Source organism: Excalfactoria chinensis, chromosome 14 (assembly GCF_039878825.1).
Source record: "Excalfactoria chinensis isolate bCotChi1 chromosome 14, bCotChi1.hap2, whole genome shotgun sequence".
NCBI lineage: Eukaryota > Metazoa > Chordata > Aves > Galliformes > Phasianidae > Excalfactoria > Excalfactoria chinensis.
Genome location: NC_092838.1, coordinates 5,841,830 through 5,856,607, shown reverse-complemented (window position 1 = coordinate 5,856,607; position 14,778 = coordinate 5,841,830). Strand labels below are relative to the sequence as shown.

The following is a 14,778-nucleotide window of genomic DNA, read 5'->3' as shown; positions in this document are numbered from 1 at the left end:
ATGAAGCTATTTTTAAACGCTGTTAAATCATCAAGAACAAACTGTGGCACTTTTCCAGCAGTACGACTCCAAACTCAGATACTGTGAGCTAATAGGCAGAGAAAGCAGGCAAACCAGCTGTTAGAAGACATTGAACTTTTGCATTTGATCATCCTTTACTTGATTCGTGGCCAAGAACAATCGTGTTGGTTTAGCAAAGGATAACAAAGTTTAATGAATGACAGAGAAATGGAGAACAAATTGTGTCAATCATGAAATACTGTCAGCTTCCTACCACTATCTCTTGTAGTCACACTATCACCTCAATTGAAGCCAGTTTTTCACTTCTCTTTTAGATTGATTATGGGTGTGATTAAATACGCTTGCTTTCTCCTGCCCTCATAGCAAGAGAATTAGAGCAGCGTGTGCAACATAGAGATAGGATTCAACATTTCTGAAATAGTATAAAAATCTTTATTCAAGAAAAATCACAGGATCCATTTAAAAACTTGCCTGAAACGATTCTGGTGAGGCTAAATCAGAAATTAACATCAACTGGATGAATCATGAGTTAATTAAATTCAATGGTGAGCACATCAAACAGATTTGCTAATCTCAAACTACTAAGCAGGTAGAATTGGACTTAATGTGTGCACTAAGATTTGCCCCAACGAACTGACCACTGCTATCTCCATATGCTCACGTTTTTCTTACCACAATGACATTTGGTATAAACTAACAACACTGTGCCTCAAAACAATTTTCCCATTCAAAAAGCCAGGAACTACATCTACCTGCCACCAAGTGCAGACATTCTGAAAGCCGAGGAGGAAGTATGGAGCCTTTTCCATTACACTTAATTGAATAACATTTTCATCTTTTTCTTATTTAGTTTTACAGAGATTTTTTTACAGGGTTCTTCCTGTAGCAGCTGGCAGTTTTGAGTTGATACTGGCCAGCTGGACACCAGCTACATCTTTTTCTTCATCTCTCTGCCATCCCAGGGACGTCCTTCTGGGCTTTTATGGCCTAGCCCCAAAGAGCTGACATTTCATCGGGTATGACCGAATTCATCCACCTCCTTTCAGTAAAGTTAAGAACATACATCCCTCAAATTCCAAGTGCTGAGTTGGGATTCCCTCACCTGATCTGCCATATCCATTCTTCAAAGCAGGTAACGTTGACCGGTATACACCAAAAACGACTTTGGTAGTAATTATGGATAAAGCACGACACTTTTAAATAACTCAACTCAAAACCCTCTCTATATAGGCTCATCATTAAGGCTGAATGTGAACTGTTGTATTCCATTACAGAGATGGGTGCAATATTACTGAAATGGCTCAAACTGTATTTGGTCTAACAGTCTGCTTAAGGCCATCTTGCTTTTTTACACTTAAAACATGCTATGTCTTTTGTGGTATGGTTCATCAGATGATTTAATTACCAACAGTCAAAGATTCAGTGTGCAGCTGCCATATGACTATTCTGGATTGAAAAGGGAGTCCACGTCAGGATCTGTACGACTGCAACGCCAAGTGGAACCAGACAGATCAAATAGAACATGGCATCTTGGAGACCTAAAAACAGGCTGGTGAAAAACATGAAAACAAAGCTTTTAAGTTGAAGGAGAATTGATTTCTATGGTCGTTTCATAACAAATTATTTTAAAGTATTCATCTTAAATATTCACATCCACATTACTGTGAACAATCAATTCTAAATAAAGGAAATATCTCAGATATCAAATATGCTTCCCTTATATTTTGTGATTCCACATACAGATATATATTTCATAGTGTTTGCTTCTCTCATAATAGCTGGGAGGAAATGAGATAACTACATTACTACACATCTGTATTATTTAATACAGAAAATAATTTAAAGCAATGTGATTCAATTATAGAACAGAGCATCAGAAAAGGTTTAGTGGTGCTGCATGTTTTAGAAGAGAGAGAAAAACAGTAGGAGCAGGCAGTTAAATAGGAAATTATTTCACATCTGAACTACCAGCTATCCACATAGCATGTTACTAGAGTTGCTGAATTGAAGGTGGGAGTTAATGATTAATGCACAAAACTCAGGTGTGGTGCAATAAATTGGCTGCTTGAAATAGGCAGACTAATTTCATCTCACTGTTTTGAAACAAATGTTTACAAGATAATAGAAACCACTAACACAATACACAGATTTTCATCTGTTCTCCTGGATGAATGGTATTTCTTGATCTAAATCCTCTTAATTCCTTCTTGTTAGGAATAGAAGCATCCACAACTATGAATCAAAAAGGAGAATATGAGAGACGGATAACTCTTCTTCTGATACCCAGTGTGGTTTCTGACACTCAAAGCACACTCTGGCATTCATCTAGTAACTAGAATCATCTACTGACATTCTGTTCATTATTGGATTTTAGTTATTTAATTATCAGGGATGTCAAATCAAGCTGAGAAACAGGACCTAAATTATCTTTCAGAAAATCAGGTTTTATTATTTACTTCTTTTCTTAGCATTCAGGGATGAGGACTGGAGACTCAGAACAGCTGTGGACACGATGCAAAAAGCCTTGAAATCTGTGGACAAAAGTCCTGCAAAACTGAGCAGGGTTTTGAATGAAATCTAAGAGTTTATCTCAATCATAAAAGAATGAACTCATGTCTCACTGTAACAGAAAAATGCTCGCAATCTCCAACATAACCTACATTTATTCCTTAGTACATAGCTACACACACCCACACCACTCACAGTCTATCTCAAATCACGTACATGTTGATGCTCCATAAGGAAACAAAAGCCCACAGGCTCTCACATGAATTAATCACTCGGGCAATCACATTTAAGAAATACAAACTGTTAACCAGCATATCACTGGTCCACAGCCAATGTTTATTGGCAGTGGCAACAATTTACCACTTGGAAGTTGTTTCCTGGCCTGTACTCAATTGCATTTTCAGCACAAGTAAACAAGGGCCACATCATGCACACCACCATCACAACTGCCAATGGTTTCTGTATCAGCAGCGCTAGCAGGGATGCCTTGGACAAATTTCTTCCCCATCTGAAGCTGAAGACAGAACTCAGACAAGTGAACAGCATGGTGGGGTTTGTACTTTGCCTCTTCTACACACTAAAGAGAACTGCAGTTTTGAACACTAAATTCTTCCATGTTTATACAAAACAAGGGACAAAAGAGAAAGAACATCGGCCAAATTACTGACCTTCACTACTGCAATCCTAATTGGTTTCAGTGGAACAATACCAGTTTATGAAAATAATATCAATTGTTGTGTTAAAACCTCAGAGCTCACGTTTCATCACAGTAATGAACTGTAGCAGTGACATCCCAAGTTTCCCATCTTCAGGCATTCTTTGCTCATGCAGGAATAAAACACACAGATTTTCCCTAGGCTTCCCTCGGTCTGAACAGAAAGCGATGTAGTCCAGCAATTCAACACAAACGCATCAACAGTTCAAAGCACCTTAAAGAAGAGCCCTTCACTGAAGGACGAACTGAAAAGCACGTTTGTGGAAGTTAACTGCTGTTGCGGCAGCTCTCCAGAAGAGGGCGTTTGTAAGCTGCGTATCTACTTAATTGTAAAATAAAACGCTAATAGGTAAAAAATCAAGCCTTATGGGACAGGTAATACTTGATGTTACAGCGATGGAGTAAAAGAGAAAAACAAACAAGCAACTACAATCATTCTGTCTACAAGCTATTCCTCAAATTATAAGGATATTGCATTAAAAAACAACAGCAAAAATACTTGTAAAGCCAACTTCCACTACAAAATACTTATGTGGAGCTACAGCATCCCCTTAGAATGCGGTATAATGTATATATTAATGTGTAATGTATTCAGAACCACAGGACTGGATTTCTCCTAAGCCATTACTGATAAAGATACTGTAATCGAGGCATGACTGAATACTGGTACTGGTGAGCAAAAAGGAGGTGATGCTGATGGTCAGGTGAAAGGTTTCAGCATGGAGGAAGACTAGAATGGACGAGGATAAGTAAGCATACAACAACCAGCCCAGAAAAATCACATTTTGATGTATCATTTTCATTGATTCTTCCCCAGAGATTTGTGAACTCACTGCCAGAAACGTCCAATTAGTAAGATCAGACTTGGATGGTTAAGTTTGGAGTTGAGGGCTGATGTGCACACACACATTAATATATACAGAGAATGTGTGCAGACTGCTTCATACCTAAGAATTATTTTTGAGGGGATGGGTGGGTATGAGGACAGTCAGACAGTGTATCTGTGGTGTTCTCTGAATCCCAGCTTTGTACCTGCTCCTAGCACTTCAATCAATGAATCAAATTTCAACATCACTCAATGGGAAATACAGATTTCAGAGAGTGAGCATTCAAAGTATTTCAACTCTGTATTCAACACATTTATTGTTCCTGTAGGCCAGACTCTACTTACCGGGCAAAAAATTAGAACACTGTGATTTTGAATCTATCCACAAAGGGGTCATTCCTCTAATTAAGGTGGACCAGATCTGCAGTTTTCATGCTTCAAATCTAAACCTCCCAGATTAATATATTCAGCCCTCTCACAATCCAACATCCACTCAATCACATCGCTCTTCTGCAAAAATCAGTGATCCTATTTGACATTATAATGAGGTTCATGTCCTCTTCACATCCTCTCTCTGGCTGGATATCTACGGAATGCATTAAAATCAAAGGAACCTTTCTCACGCACAGTCTTAAGCCTTCTTGATGTCAGGATGCTTTCCAGAAGACCACCTGTTGTCCTTTTATGCTGTACTTTTCTTCATTAAAGGACACAAAATCAGCCTTTTCTCCTTGAAGACCAACCTCCACAAAATCTATGTATACAGTTGTCTTCTATGCATCTTTTAAACTTTCTACATGGAATTTAGAGCAGCTATACACCTCCTAGGATATCTATGTCGTTCTTCCAAGCAAATCCCAATCAGACTGATTTTTGCCTCTTAGTCCTGACTTCAGTTATTGTTTATGCTGTCACTTCTTCTTCTTGGTCATAAAAATCTATGACCTTTTTAGTGTAAACCCTGATAATTTGTTTTTATAAAAGCCCATGCATTTATAATGTGTTAACCAGCAACCACAGCTTTATGCTCCGCATTAAGGTCTCTAGGGAAAGCAATGAAATCATTAGCATTAGAATGGTAAGTAGTACTGAAGTCAAAATGGTACTCCTTGATGGAAGTTCCCTCCCTGCAGTGATTAAACTGCTTTCTCTCAAATTAAAAAAAAAAAAAATCTTAGCTGCAACCCTATTAAGATTATGCATGTAAGGAAATAGACTTACGAGATAACAAAACACAGCAGCCAGGACTGCACCTATCTTAATAAGAAGCATTTGGTAACCTCAAGCATTTCTTTTTCACATAGAACCGAAAACGGTTAAATATTGCAATGTATCCTTTTGGAACCCCACAAAATTAGGTAGGTATCCTTAAGCGTATTGCTTGATAGAAGGCTTATTCTTAAAAACAAACAAACAAAAACAACAAACTAGAAAACATTCCTATTCCTACTTAACAACAAAAAGTACCACACAGAAAGCTGTTTTTGAAGCACTCATGTTTCTAAAGTGCAGGTGATGAAAACTAACAGCAGATTAATGCGTTTTTCATATGACAGGATTATTTCACTTCAGTTTCTCTGATTTAAAGTATCCCTTTTGAACTCACCTTGGATCTGGCTGAGCAACTTCATTATTCAAGTTCTCATAACCAAATTGATTCAGTATTGTAACCACAAGCATTGGAGCCAAAGACTGGGCAGGCTTGGTAAATAAAGCATTGGTACCAAAAACCATAGAGGAAAGTGGTGATCTAAATATTTCAGAAAATAAAAATAAATACACAGCACTGTATTATGAGTATATAGAACCAATCACACTTGTGATACTTTAAATCCTGTTAATATGCAAACACTATCTATCATGATAGCTAGCTTTGTCTTACGCTGCTGCTGTATTTCATACACTTTCCTTCCCACATTGACCAGCTATCATGACAAAATTTCATTTTCTGTGGAAATAAAAGGTAAAAAACCTCCGGGGTCCAAACAGCCTGGCCCCAATTCTGAAACGACTTGCACTCAGGTTCAACTGTTAGCTCTGAAACTAAACTAACCTGAGCAGTGCATGGAAAATTAGTTAGTTTAAGAATACACTTGTGAGGCCAAAAAAGGAAGTGTTGCACCAGTTCTCACCTTTGAGGGTGAAGTCCTCTAATACCCTTCCACCGAGACTGAATGAGCACTAATACAATCACTGATGGAACCAGCAGGAAGCTATTTGCACTTTGATATCAATCCCAGAGATCTATGAGTTGCCATACGCAAGGTCTCTGCAGGTTTTATCTTTGATTTCTTTTCAGAGCGATAACAGCAGCCACTTAGACTTTGAAATTTGCACCGTGAGTAGCACAGGTTAAACTTTCTAAACTCTCTCTGTGTCAGAAAGGTGACAGTGGACGCATTGGATTACAAAGTAATTCAGTTTAGGCTGACAGGAATAAACACACACACAAAAAACACAAAGAACGTGGAGTGTACAGTGCAATTAAAACTAGAAATGAAGTAATCAATTGTTCAAATTCTGCTGAAATAACTGCAGGAAACTTCATTCAAGTTCTTTATTTGTGCTAAGCTGTTCTCACAGAAAGTACTTCTGTGACAAGCACCCAGATCACTCACTGCCTTTACTTTGCCATAATCTAACTTATGGAACAGCAGCATGGCAAATAGACAGCGTATTTCAAGAAAAACAGTTAAGACTGACATACCTTCTCTTGTGCTTGATTAAATCCGCATCAACAATATCTGCCAAAGGCAAATTGAACAAACTAAACGAAGCTTGTACAATTACCCTGCAGGAAGACAAAACATTTAAGATTTTTTTAAAAACACATTTTCTTAATAAAAGATGGTAATTGATGCCTAATCTGACATGCAGGCACACACACCCAACAGCCCTGCAAACACACAAAGCTGACACTAAAACATGGCAGTGTCTCGAAACAAGCTCTGAAAGCACCGTTAGATCTGTTCTTAATTGTGAATTAGAAATCAATAGGCAAACCTAAAAGGTTTCCCTGCCCCCCCAAATTTTTTTCCTGGACACTGATGAAAGAAGACATAAATACTTGCTTGATGTTATCACCAAATGTTATTTAAAATGATATGAGGAAAAGAAATGCTAAAGAAGAAGGAAAAACTGCAGATTTCCTTGTCTGAGAACAACTGGAGGGGACTGGAAAGACCACATGTAAGACAAACTGCAAAGTAGAATGAGGACAGTGAAAAAAACTTCTATGCATTCCTATGCACGTTCACATTTTGCGTACATCTATATGCGTGCACGTCCATACATACACAGATCTGATCTTAGTAAACTGCTGAACTGAAACTATAAATTCAAATAATAGAATTTCTTCATTTCATTATATTTTGGCTGTGATTAGCTTTTACTTACAAGAGGCTATGAACTATTCGCACTTTAAACAGCCTTTAGGTACCTTATAAGATTTTCCTGGGGAAATCCAAATATATCTTCATCATTTAAAGTACGCAGGTAATGAAATGCAGTTCACTGGCCACACAGCTCAGTGTTACAGAAGCCCATGAAATACTGAAAATGAGAATGAAGACAGGAAAAAAAAAAAAAAAAAAGGTAGGAAAGTACATGGAAAGTACATGCAGAAATGCAGCAGTGAAACGGGAAACAGAGAGAAAAATGAACTGCTGAATACAAGCATGTCCTCATTTTTAATTAAGTTTTTATATATTAATAAGATACTTCCTCAAGGCAAGCTCTATTTTTGGCATCATACTTCCCCATTGCCACTGAAAACATGAGTTTGTATTGGTTATCTAATGGATATTGACTTATTGGTACTTGTTCTGCAGTGCAACCCACAAGTGTTCATTCAGTACCAAATGAGGTCCGAGGCTCTCAAGCAAACACTGTCTGAAGAGTTTCTCTACTGAGATCTCTGTCTCTGTGGTTGAAAAGAGGTTCTGCTTCTCCTGAATCTGAACTTGTCCCATGTTAAAACAGAGATACGGCTGGAGGGATTTGGTTGCAAACCTCAGTTTACTCTGCACTTTTCATGGGTTTGGGTTTTTTGTTTTGCTTTGTTTTTTCTTTTGATTGGTTTGATTTTAAGAAGAAATTAAAAGCTGAAGTGAAAGCTGAGAGAAGTTTCATTTTTCTGACAGATGAAACAGAACAGAAAGAAAAAAAAAACCCAAACTTGTTAAAATCATCATGCTACAGAAACAGGTGTCCACTCTGTTGAAATGATTTAACTGGTATGCATGAAAAATGAAGGGTGAAAAAAGAAGGGTACTTACTTACATGTTTGTTGTGAGATAAAATGCCAAGAGATAATAATGTCCTGGTCCTACAATAAACATGATAGCAGCAGCTGCTCCTTCAAAGTAAAAGGAAAACAGGATGATCCTGTAATAACCAAACTTCTTCAACGACGCATGGCTGAGAAGAACAAGGCACTGAACAGAAAGATAAATATATGAGACAAAGACACAGTACAGTATTTTAGCATTAGGAGACCTTTCAAGGACAGAACAGACACAAATAAATCACTACTACACATCAAAGGAGAAGGAAAAAACTCCCTAAAAAGTACAGACCAAATAAAAACGTAATAATTGAACAAAGGGAACTACCTACTGGATGATTCTCTGTTAGCCTTACCAGCTATGAATGGTCCTGTCACTCTAGCTAGGTAAGAACTAGCACATCCCCAGGAAAGTACTGCTCCCCACATTGCCTAACTATTATTTAATGCCCATGTTACCAGAGAGGTAAAAACAAATCCGGGCAGTTGGGATAGTAAGATCTGACTGTAAGAAATTAAACATACTCTCCCCCAAGGCTGTTCTCTGGTTTTTGCAGAATTGTGCTTATACTTTGCATTCTAAGATGTTATGTCTGTTATTGCACGAACCACAATCTCTGTAACTGAGAAACAGCCCTGTCTCAGGAGGCACCCTTCAGAATTCCCTTATTACTTGCATATTTCTAAACCAGCATGTTTCAAAGAAAATCAGTAACTTAAGTAATTCTTCACATTTAAATTTGTTTCCCTTTGTTTCAGCAACAGCTCTCCCTGGAAGTCAGCTTTGCTCTTTGCACCAGCTTCTGCAAGGAACCTATGACAGAAGCTGTAGCCGATCTCAGCACAGACCTCTGGAGCACTATCTGAAAGAAGGGGCTTTATTTTCAACGTTTGGATGCTTTTCCAGTACGTGAAGCACAGGACATCGCCACCAGAGACTTCTCTTATTATATCTTAAACTCAGAGGGACAACACCTGAGAGAAGTGAGGTCACAGCACACACATGGTTCAGTGACCTTCGAGACAAAGCGTCTCTGGGGAGCAGAGAGAAGCGCATCTTCTGAAAGGCTGTTTGCTTCACACTGTCACCCTGATTTCACCAACACCGGTGACTGCTATTTGTTGAGCATCTTTCAACTTTCCCTACTTCTGAAGTTTCTGATTTACTTCCAAAGTCCGTCCTTGTTTGGACTATAGAAAAAAACCACACTAAAACCTGTGGCAAAGATTACAGCTGGGATGGTATTTAATTTATGGAACGAAAAAATGCATGCTTCAGATTTTGGGGAGAAAAACGTCAGTTATTCTGTGCTATACATGCAAAAGCTAAAAAAGTAACTGAAATAGAACTGTGAATTCCAATTGCTCCTTCTAAGCTCCTCCTACAGAAAAGCATTACCACTCAAAGGACATCAATTTTGAGAAGCTCCCGCACCATCCGTACCTGTGTTGGAAGTCGACTTCCTCAGTTCTCAGCAAGTAAACACAAGGAAAGATTTAAAAATCCAGTGCAAGATGGTAGAAGGGAAGAAATAGGAGTTTGCTTTTATTCACCGCAGACAGGAGTGTTTGCACTCTGTGGGACACGTTTTGTGCCTGCCTTTCTTTTGCTCACACATTACTACTGGTTTGCGTTCTCCTTTCTCTTACATTTCACTCCAACTCCCATCCCTGCTGGAGTCATTAAGTCATCCTTCCCCACACGCAGTGTACACAGCTGACAAAGTCAGCAAACAACAAAATAAATGGGGATGTATTATTCTCCAAAAGCAGCGAGTTTTGTTTTGTTCCTATGACTGAGGTACATATTTCAAGTGCTGTTAATGCCTAATAACTTTTCCAGTGTTTTGTGCAGTTTGTTTCACAAACTTAACAAAGAAGCGATAGCTCTTTCGTCATGTATTGCAAATCAAGATCAGAGAGCAAAGTGCTCCAAATTCTATAGATTTTGCTTTTAGAAACTTTTTATCTTGGCCGTGTTTTTCTTTGTTTGCACTCAGGTACCAGGAATCCTGTAGGACTCCCCGCATGCTCACTTTTTACCTTCTTATAGAATAATTTGCTACTGGCCCGCCTGCTTGCCCCTTCTCATAAGTCAGCCTTCCTCCTGGGTAGGCCGTACCTATGGGCACTCTAATTAGAGTCTGGTGAGCTGGATTTGTTCCTCAGTATGGACTATCATTCATGTAGGATTTTTTCCCACAAGCAGTGTAAACAGATACCTTAACGTAATGATAAGATACCTTAACGTAACAAGGACAGACAAAACACCACATTCTTGAATTCTGAAACTCAAGAAGTGATCCTGCCTACCTGAGGACAAATGAAGCCTGCTCCATACATGGTGCTTCTTATAGAAGAAGAAAGGACATCCTGAGGAATGAGGTTATCCGCAAAGATCATCATGAAATTGTTGCAGAACGCCAAGTGGAAAACTTGGAAGAAGTTCATAGTAACAAAAAATAAGAAGTTTTTCTCTGTCATAATCTGTTTGGTCAATGAAATTACTGAGGACCAGGAGAGAGCTCTGTCACTATTTCCTTGATCAGCATCCCCAGCAGGAAATCCTCTCTGCTCATACTGACTGGTACTGTATTTGCCTGTGTAATACATACAAGCTGTCGCTAACGCTGCAATCAAAACAGCAAAAGCCTGAAAATAAGCAAAATTTTCCATATTATCTGATATCAGGCCACAAAAGAGAACGCTCGTCGATCCGATCAGTGTTGCTACTTGGTTGTATTTTATAAGCTGCAGCCTGCTTTCATGCCTTGTTGAGATTTCTGCAAAGAGCGCACACTGCGCGAGCAGCACAAAAGTCAGCAAACCATCAAAGGCACATAAAGCAACTATGAGGTGGAGACCACTCAGCCAGTCACCTTCTTCATAATGTCTCCAAGGAAACCAAGGAAGCAAAAAGGCTAATGCGTATAACGGAGCTCCGTAGAGAATTGAAAACTGGCGTCTGGAGCAGCACGGCAATTTGGAGTTATCTTGGATATAGCCAAAAAGTGGATCATTAACGGCGTTCCATATCATAAACACAACCTGGGACAAACACAACACAGCTGGTCATTGGTGTGATTTTTCTGCAGAGGTTATACAAACAAGAAGTAAGAAACACCGTATTTATTTTTATTTAATATTTAATATACCGATTTTCTACTTAAAGAATAAGAGATGAAAGAGCAAAAACAGACTTGGGACCAAATTATCAGAAGTATTTTGAGGTCTGCAGAAATTATTAAATAAATTTTAGAAAGGAAGTGTAAGTAGGCAGTGCCCAATGCCAGCTGAACCCCACGGCTACAGCCTCACACCTCTGAGAGCTCCACACCGGACTGCACCTTGCACACTCACTGCAAGTGATGCAGACAAGCCAGCTCATTGCCTTCTGGAATTTACAGCAAGAGCTGCACACCCAGCTACGGACTTGCAGAACTGGGGCAGTATTTAACTACTTGAACAATCCATAGGAAAGCACTGAAGTCAAACATATCTCTGGAACTGAGAAGCAAGATTAGTTTAAGCAATTACTTCAAGCTAAACTTCAAGCTAAACTAGTTGGAGATTTTTGTCCACAGACTGCAAACGAAACCAAACCCTAACCAACATACCGCAGCGTACAATACCTGTGCTTGATGAAACGCTACTTCTGAAATTCTGTATTGGTTTAGGAAAAGCTTGACATAGTAAAAATTAAAGATACTGTTCATCATTCCGGCACCTAACGTGGTCATGGAGTACGCCAGAGCATTGGGGTGGATCTCCAAAGCCAACTTCATCTTCCCAACTGCGTGAGCCTCTTCTTCCTCGAGGTACAAGAAAGAACGATAACAGTTGGGTAAATAATTTTCCAAAGTCAAACGATGTGGGTCATGTCAGAGGTGCAGAAATGGATTCTAGCGGGGAAATTTTCACATCCTCGTTATAAGACACTTAACAGGTGCAAAGTATCAACTCAGTAACACTTCTAAACCTCATCAGTGAAAAGCCAATAGAACAGGTGGGCAACATTTTAAGTGAATAATTTCTGCACTGTGCACATAAAAATTAGCTATCGCAAACACTAATTCTGGCGCAGAGGTCAAAGGAATGGCCCACATTTCACATCTTGCCAGCTACGTAGTTGTAAAGCTACGGAGCTCCGTGCAGGAATGAAGTGAGTCAGCCCACAGCCCTCCACGTTCCATCGCTGTGAATGTCAAATGCAGCAAACTCCTGGATGAGAATTAATTCAAAGCAAAGTTTGGGGTTTGTATTTTTAAATGCTAATAGTTAACAAACAGGGAAGAAATACTCACACCTAACAAACAAATCAGACATGAGCAGAAACCACAGAGCTAGCCAAACACTTCTTCCCAGTCTAAACATTTTCATAGCAGAGGAGACAGCGTGTAAATAACATCCAGAAAGTGACTCATGCAGAGCAGCACAGCACTGAAGTACGTCCAAATAACAGGTTCTTTAACACGGAGCTCTCTGATACATCACACAGAGCTTCAGCCAACAACTTTCTGAGTTGCTGACTTCTTCCGCATGTCTCTAGTGAGGAACTGGTCTGAGTGCTGTAAGACAGAGACAGCCAGCTCCAGGGAACCCCCACCTGCTACAGCAAAGATTCCCTTTACAGCTCTTGACCAGATTTGATTCTAGAATCCCAACAACAAAAATACTTCCCTCAGGTCGCTCTTTTTAACTGAGGCTTTATCCACCTTAACAGCTCTTTGAGTGGAGTTATTTGCCACTCCTTTGGTCGCACTTCAGGTTCACATTTCAGCCTTAACACTAAGCTAAGTGCGGCTACACAACCTGCTGCCAGCAGTGCACCCCGTCCTCCTCCGCACCACGTTAACAATTTCATCCAACATGCAATTCTCCAACAGCCATCCAAAGGTCATTTATCGGTAAGAACATGACTCAATTTGCAGATAACTGAGCGGGACCGTCATGCATGTCATCAAATTCATCTGTCAGGGAATTTCCAGGTGATTACACTTTGCACCATGCTAACGAGTTCGGCTTCATTAACTGCACTGAGAAACCTACAAAGAACAACATCGAGAAGATGCCCACGTGAAGCGTTCATGCTTAAAAAGAGGGATATAAAAGAAACGTGAAGGGTGATTCACTGCTGATAACGTGATTCACTACTGATAACGTGATTCACTACCGATAACATCGTGCTCTTGTTAGAACGGTGCATCCACATCTCCACAAACACACTGAACGATGCCCGTGTGAGACCTCAGGGCTCTGGGGCTGTAACCCAGCAGGATTCCAGTGGAGATCTGCGGGCATCTCCCTCGGATTCCAGGAGCGCTGAGACAAACGCTCGGCATTAACATTCTCGAGCCGTATTTGACTCAGTTCCTTCCTACGCACAAAATAGAAATTGCTGCCGTCGCTCCAGAAAACTTACAAGCATCGTTTCTTTTACAATAGGCTCCTAACAATGCGCCGACGCGCCTCCAGCGCCATGACTCACAGCAGCACCCGGGATCTGACACGGCTCCCGCGCCTCGCTTATGAATCGGCTCGCGGAGAAGCCGAGGTTCCGCACTTCCCTTCCCCAAAGACGAGCTCTTTAATCGTACAACAACGAAACACGCGTGAGTCTCCCCGCAGAGCACCGAGCGCGGCGCTGCCGGCTGTGAGTCACAGGGCGCACCGGCTGCTCCACCTCTGGAGGCAGCTCCTCGCTGCAGCGCGGCGCTGGGACACAGCGAGGAACCGGCGCTTCAGAGTCCTCGGGGAGAGCCGTGAGGAGAAGCATCGCTGAAAGGGAGCCCTAAGGAGGGGAGATGAACGCGGAGCTGCCGGGCGGGAGGGCAGCGCCCTCGGGAGGCCGCGGCTGCCCAGTCCGGGGCTACCGAACCCGCGGCCGTCCCGAGCTCTGAGGTGCCGGCCGCGAGCCCCGGACACGCCGCTCCGCCTCCCGCTCGAGCCGCCCGGCGCTGCGGGGCGCGGCTCCCCGCCTTGCGAGTGGGAGCACAGCGAGCGGCCGACGGACCCGCGGGGACGGAACCCCCCGCTCCGCCGGCGCGGAGCCCTCACCGGGCAGCGGCGGGAGGGCGATGGGCTCCGCGTGAGGACAGACCGCGCGGGGCCGGGCAGCACCTCACGGCGCAGCGCGGGGACGGACAGCGCGGCCCATCGGGTGCCACGCCCTTCTCCGCGCCCGTGCCGCCTCTGCCGCCCCGAAACAGCCCCGCGGCCGCCGCTCCCACCACCAGCGCGCCCGGCCCCGACACCGCCGCCCCAACGCGGGCACCGACCGACCTCCTCCGCCCGGAGGCTGCGCAGCGGACCGCTGGGGGGGGGCCGGCTGGCCAGGACCGCCCCCTCCTTCTCTCTCATTGGCCGCCTGCCGCGGGCTCGCTTCCCGGTTGGCCGGCGCTCCTTTCGATCCGCCCGGCGGGC

At 41.9% G+C, this 14,778-nt stretch overlaps 1 protein-coding gene across 5 annotated transcripts; it reads right to left on the bottom strand.

Moving 5' to 3' along the window:
- Nucleotides 1-116: 116 nt before the first annotated feature.
- On the bottom strand, nt 117-14,757 carry LOC140258467 (transmembrane protein 180-like). 5 transcript variants are annotated; one of them, XM_072348756.1, is made up of 7 exons: nt 14,638-14,757; nt 11,988-12,167; nt 10,669-11,403; nt 8,352-8,506; nt 6,778-6,861; nt 5,677-5,820; nt 117-1,570 (listed from the first exon to the last, which is right to left on the bottom strand). In XM_072348756.1, exons 1-7 carry the CDS (start codon nt 14,713-14,715, stop codon nt 1,441-1,443), a joined length of 1,506 nt encoding a protein of 501 aa, XP_072204857.1. In that variant the 5' UTR covers nt 14,716-14,757; the 3' UTR covers nt 117-1,440. The 5 variants fall into 5 exon arrangements, with proteins under 5 accessions (XP_072204857.1, XP_072204861.1, XP_072204859.1 ...); XM_072348760.1 differs by lacking the exon at nt 14,638-14,757 and adding an exon at nt 14,413-14,627; XM_072348758.1 differs by lacking the exon at nt 14,638-14,757 and adding an exon at nt 14,476-14,547.
- Nucleotides 14,758-14,778: the final 21 nt, after the last annotated feature.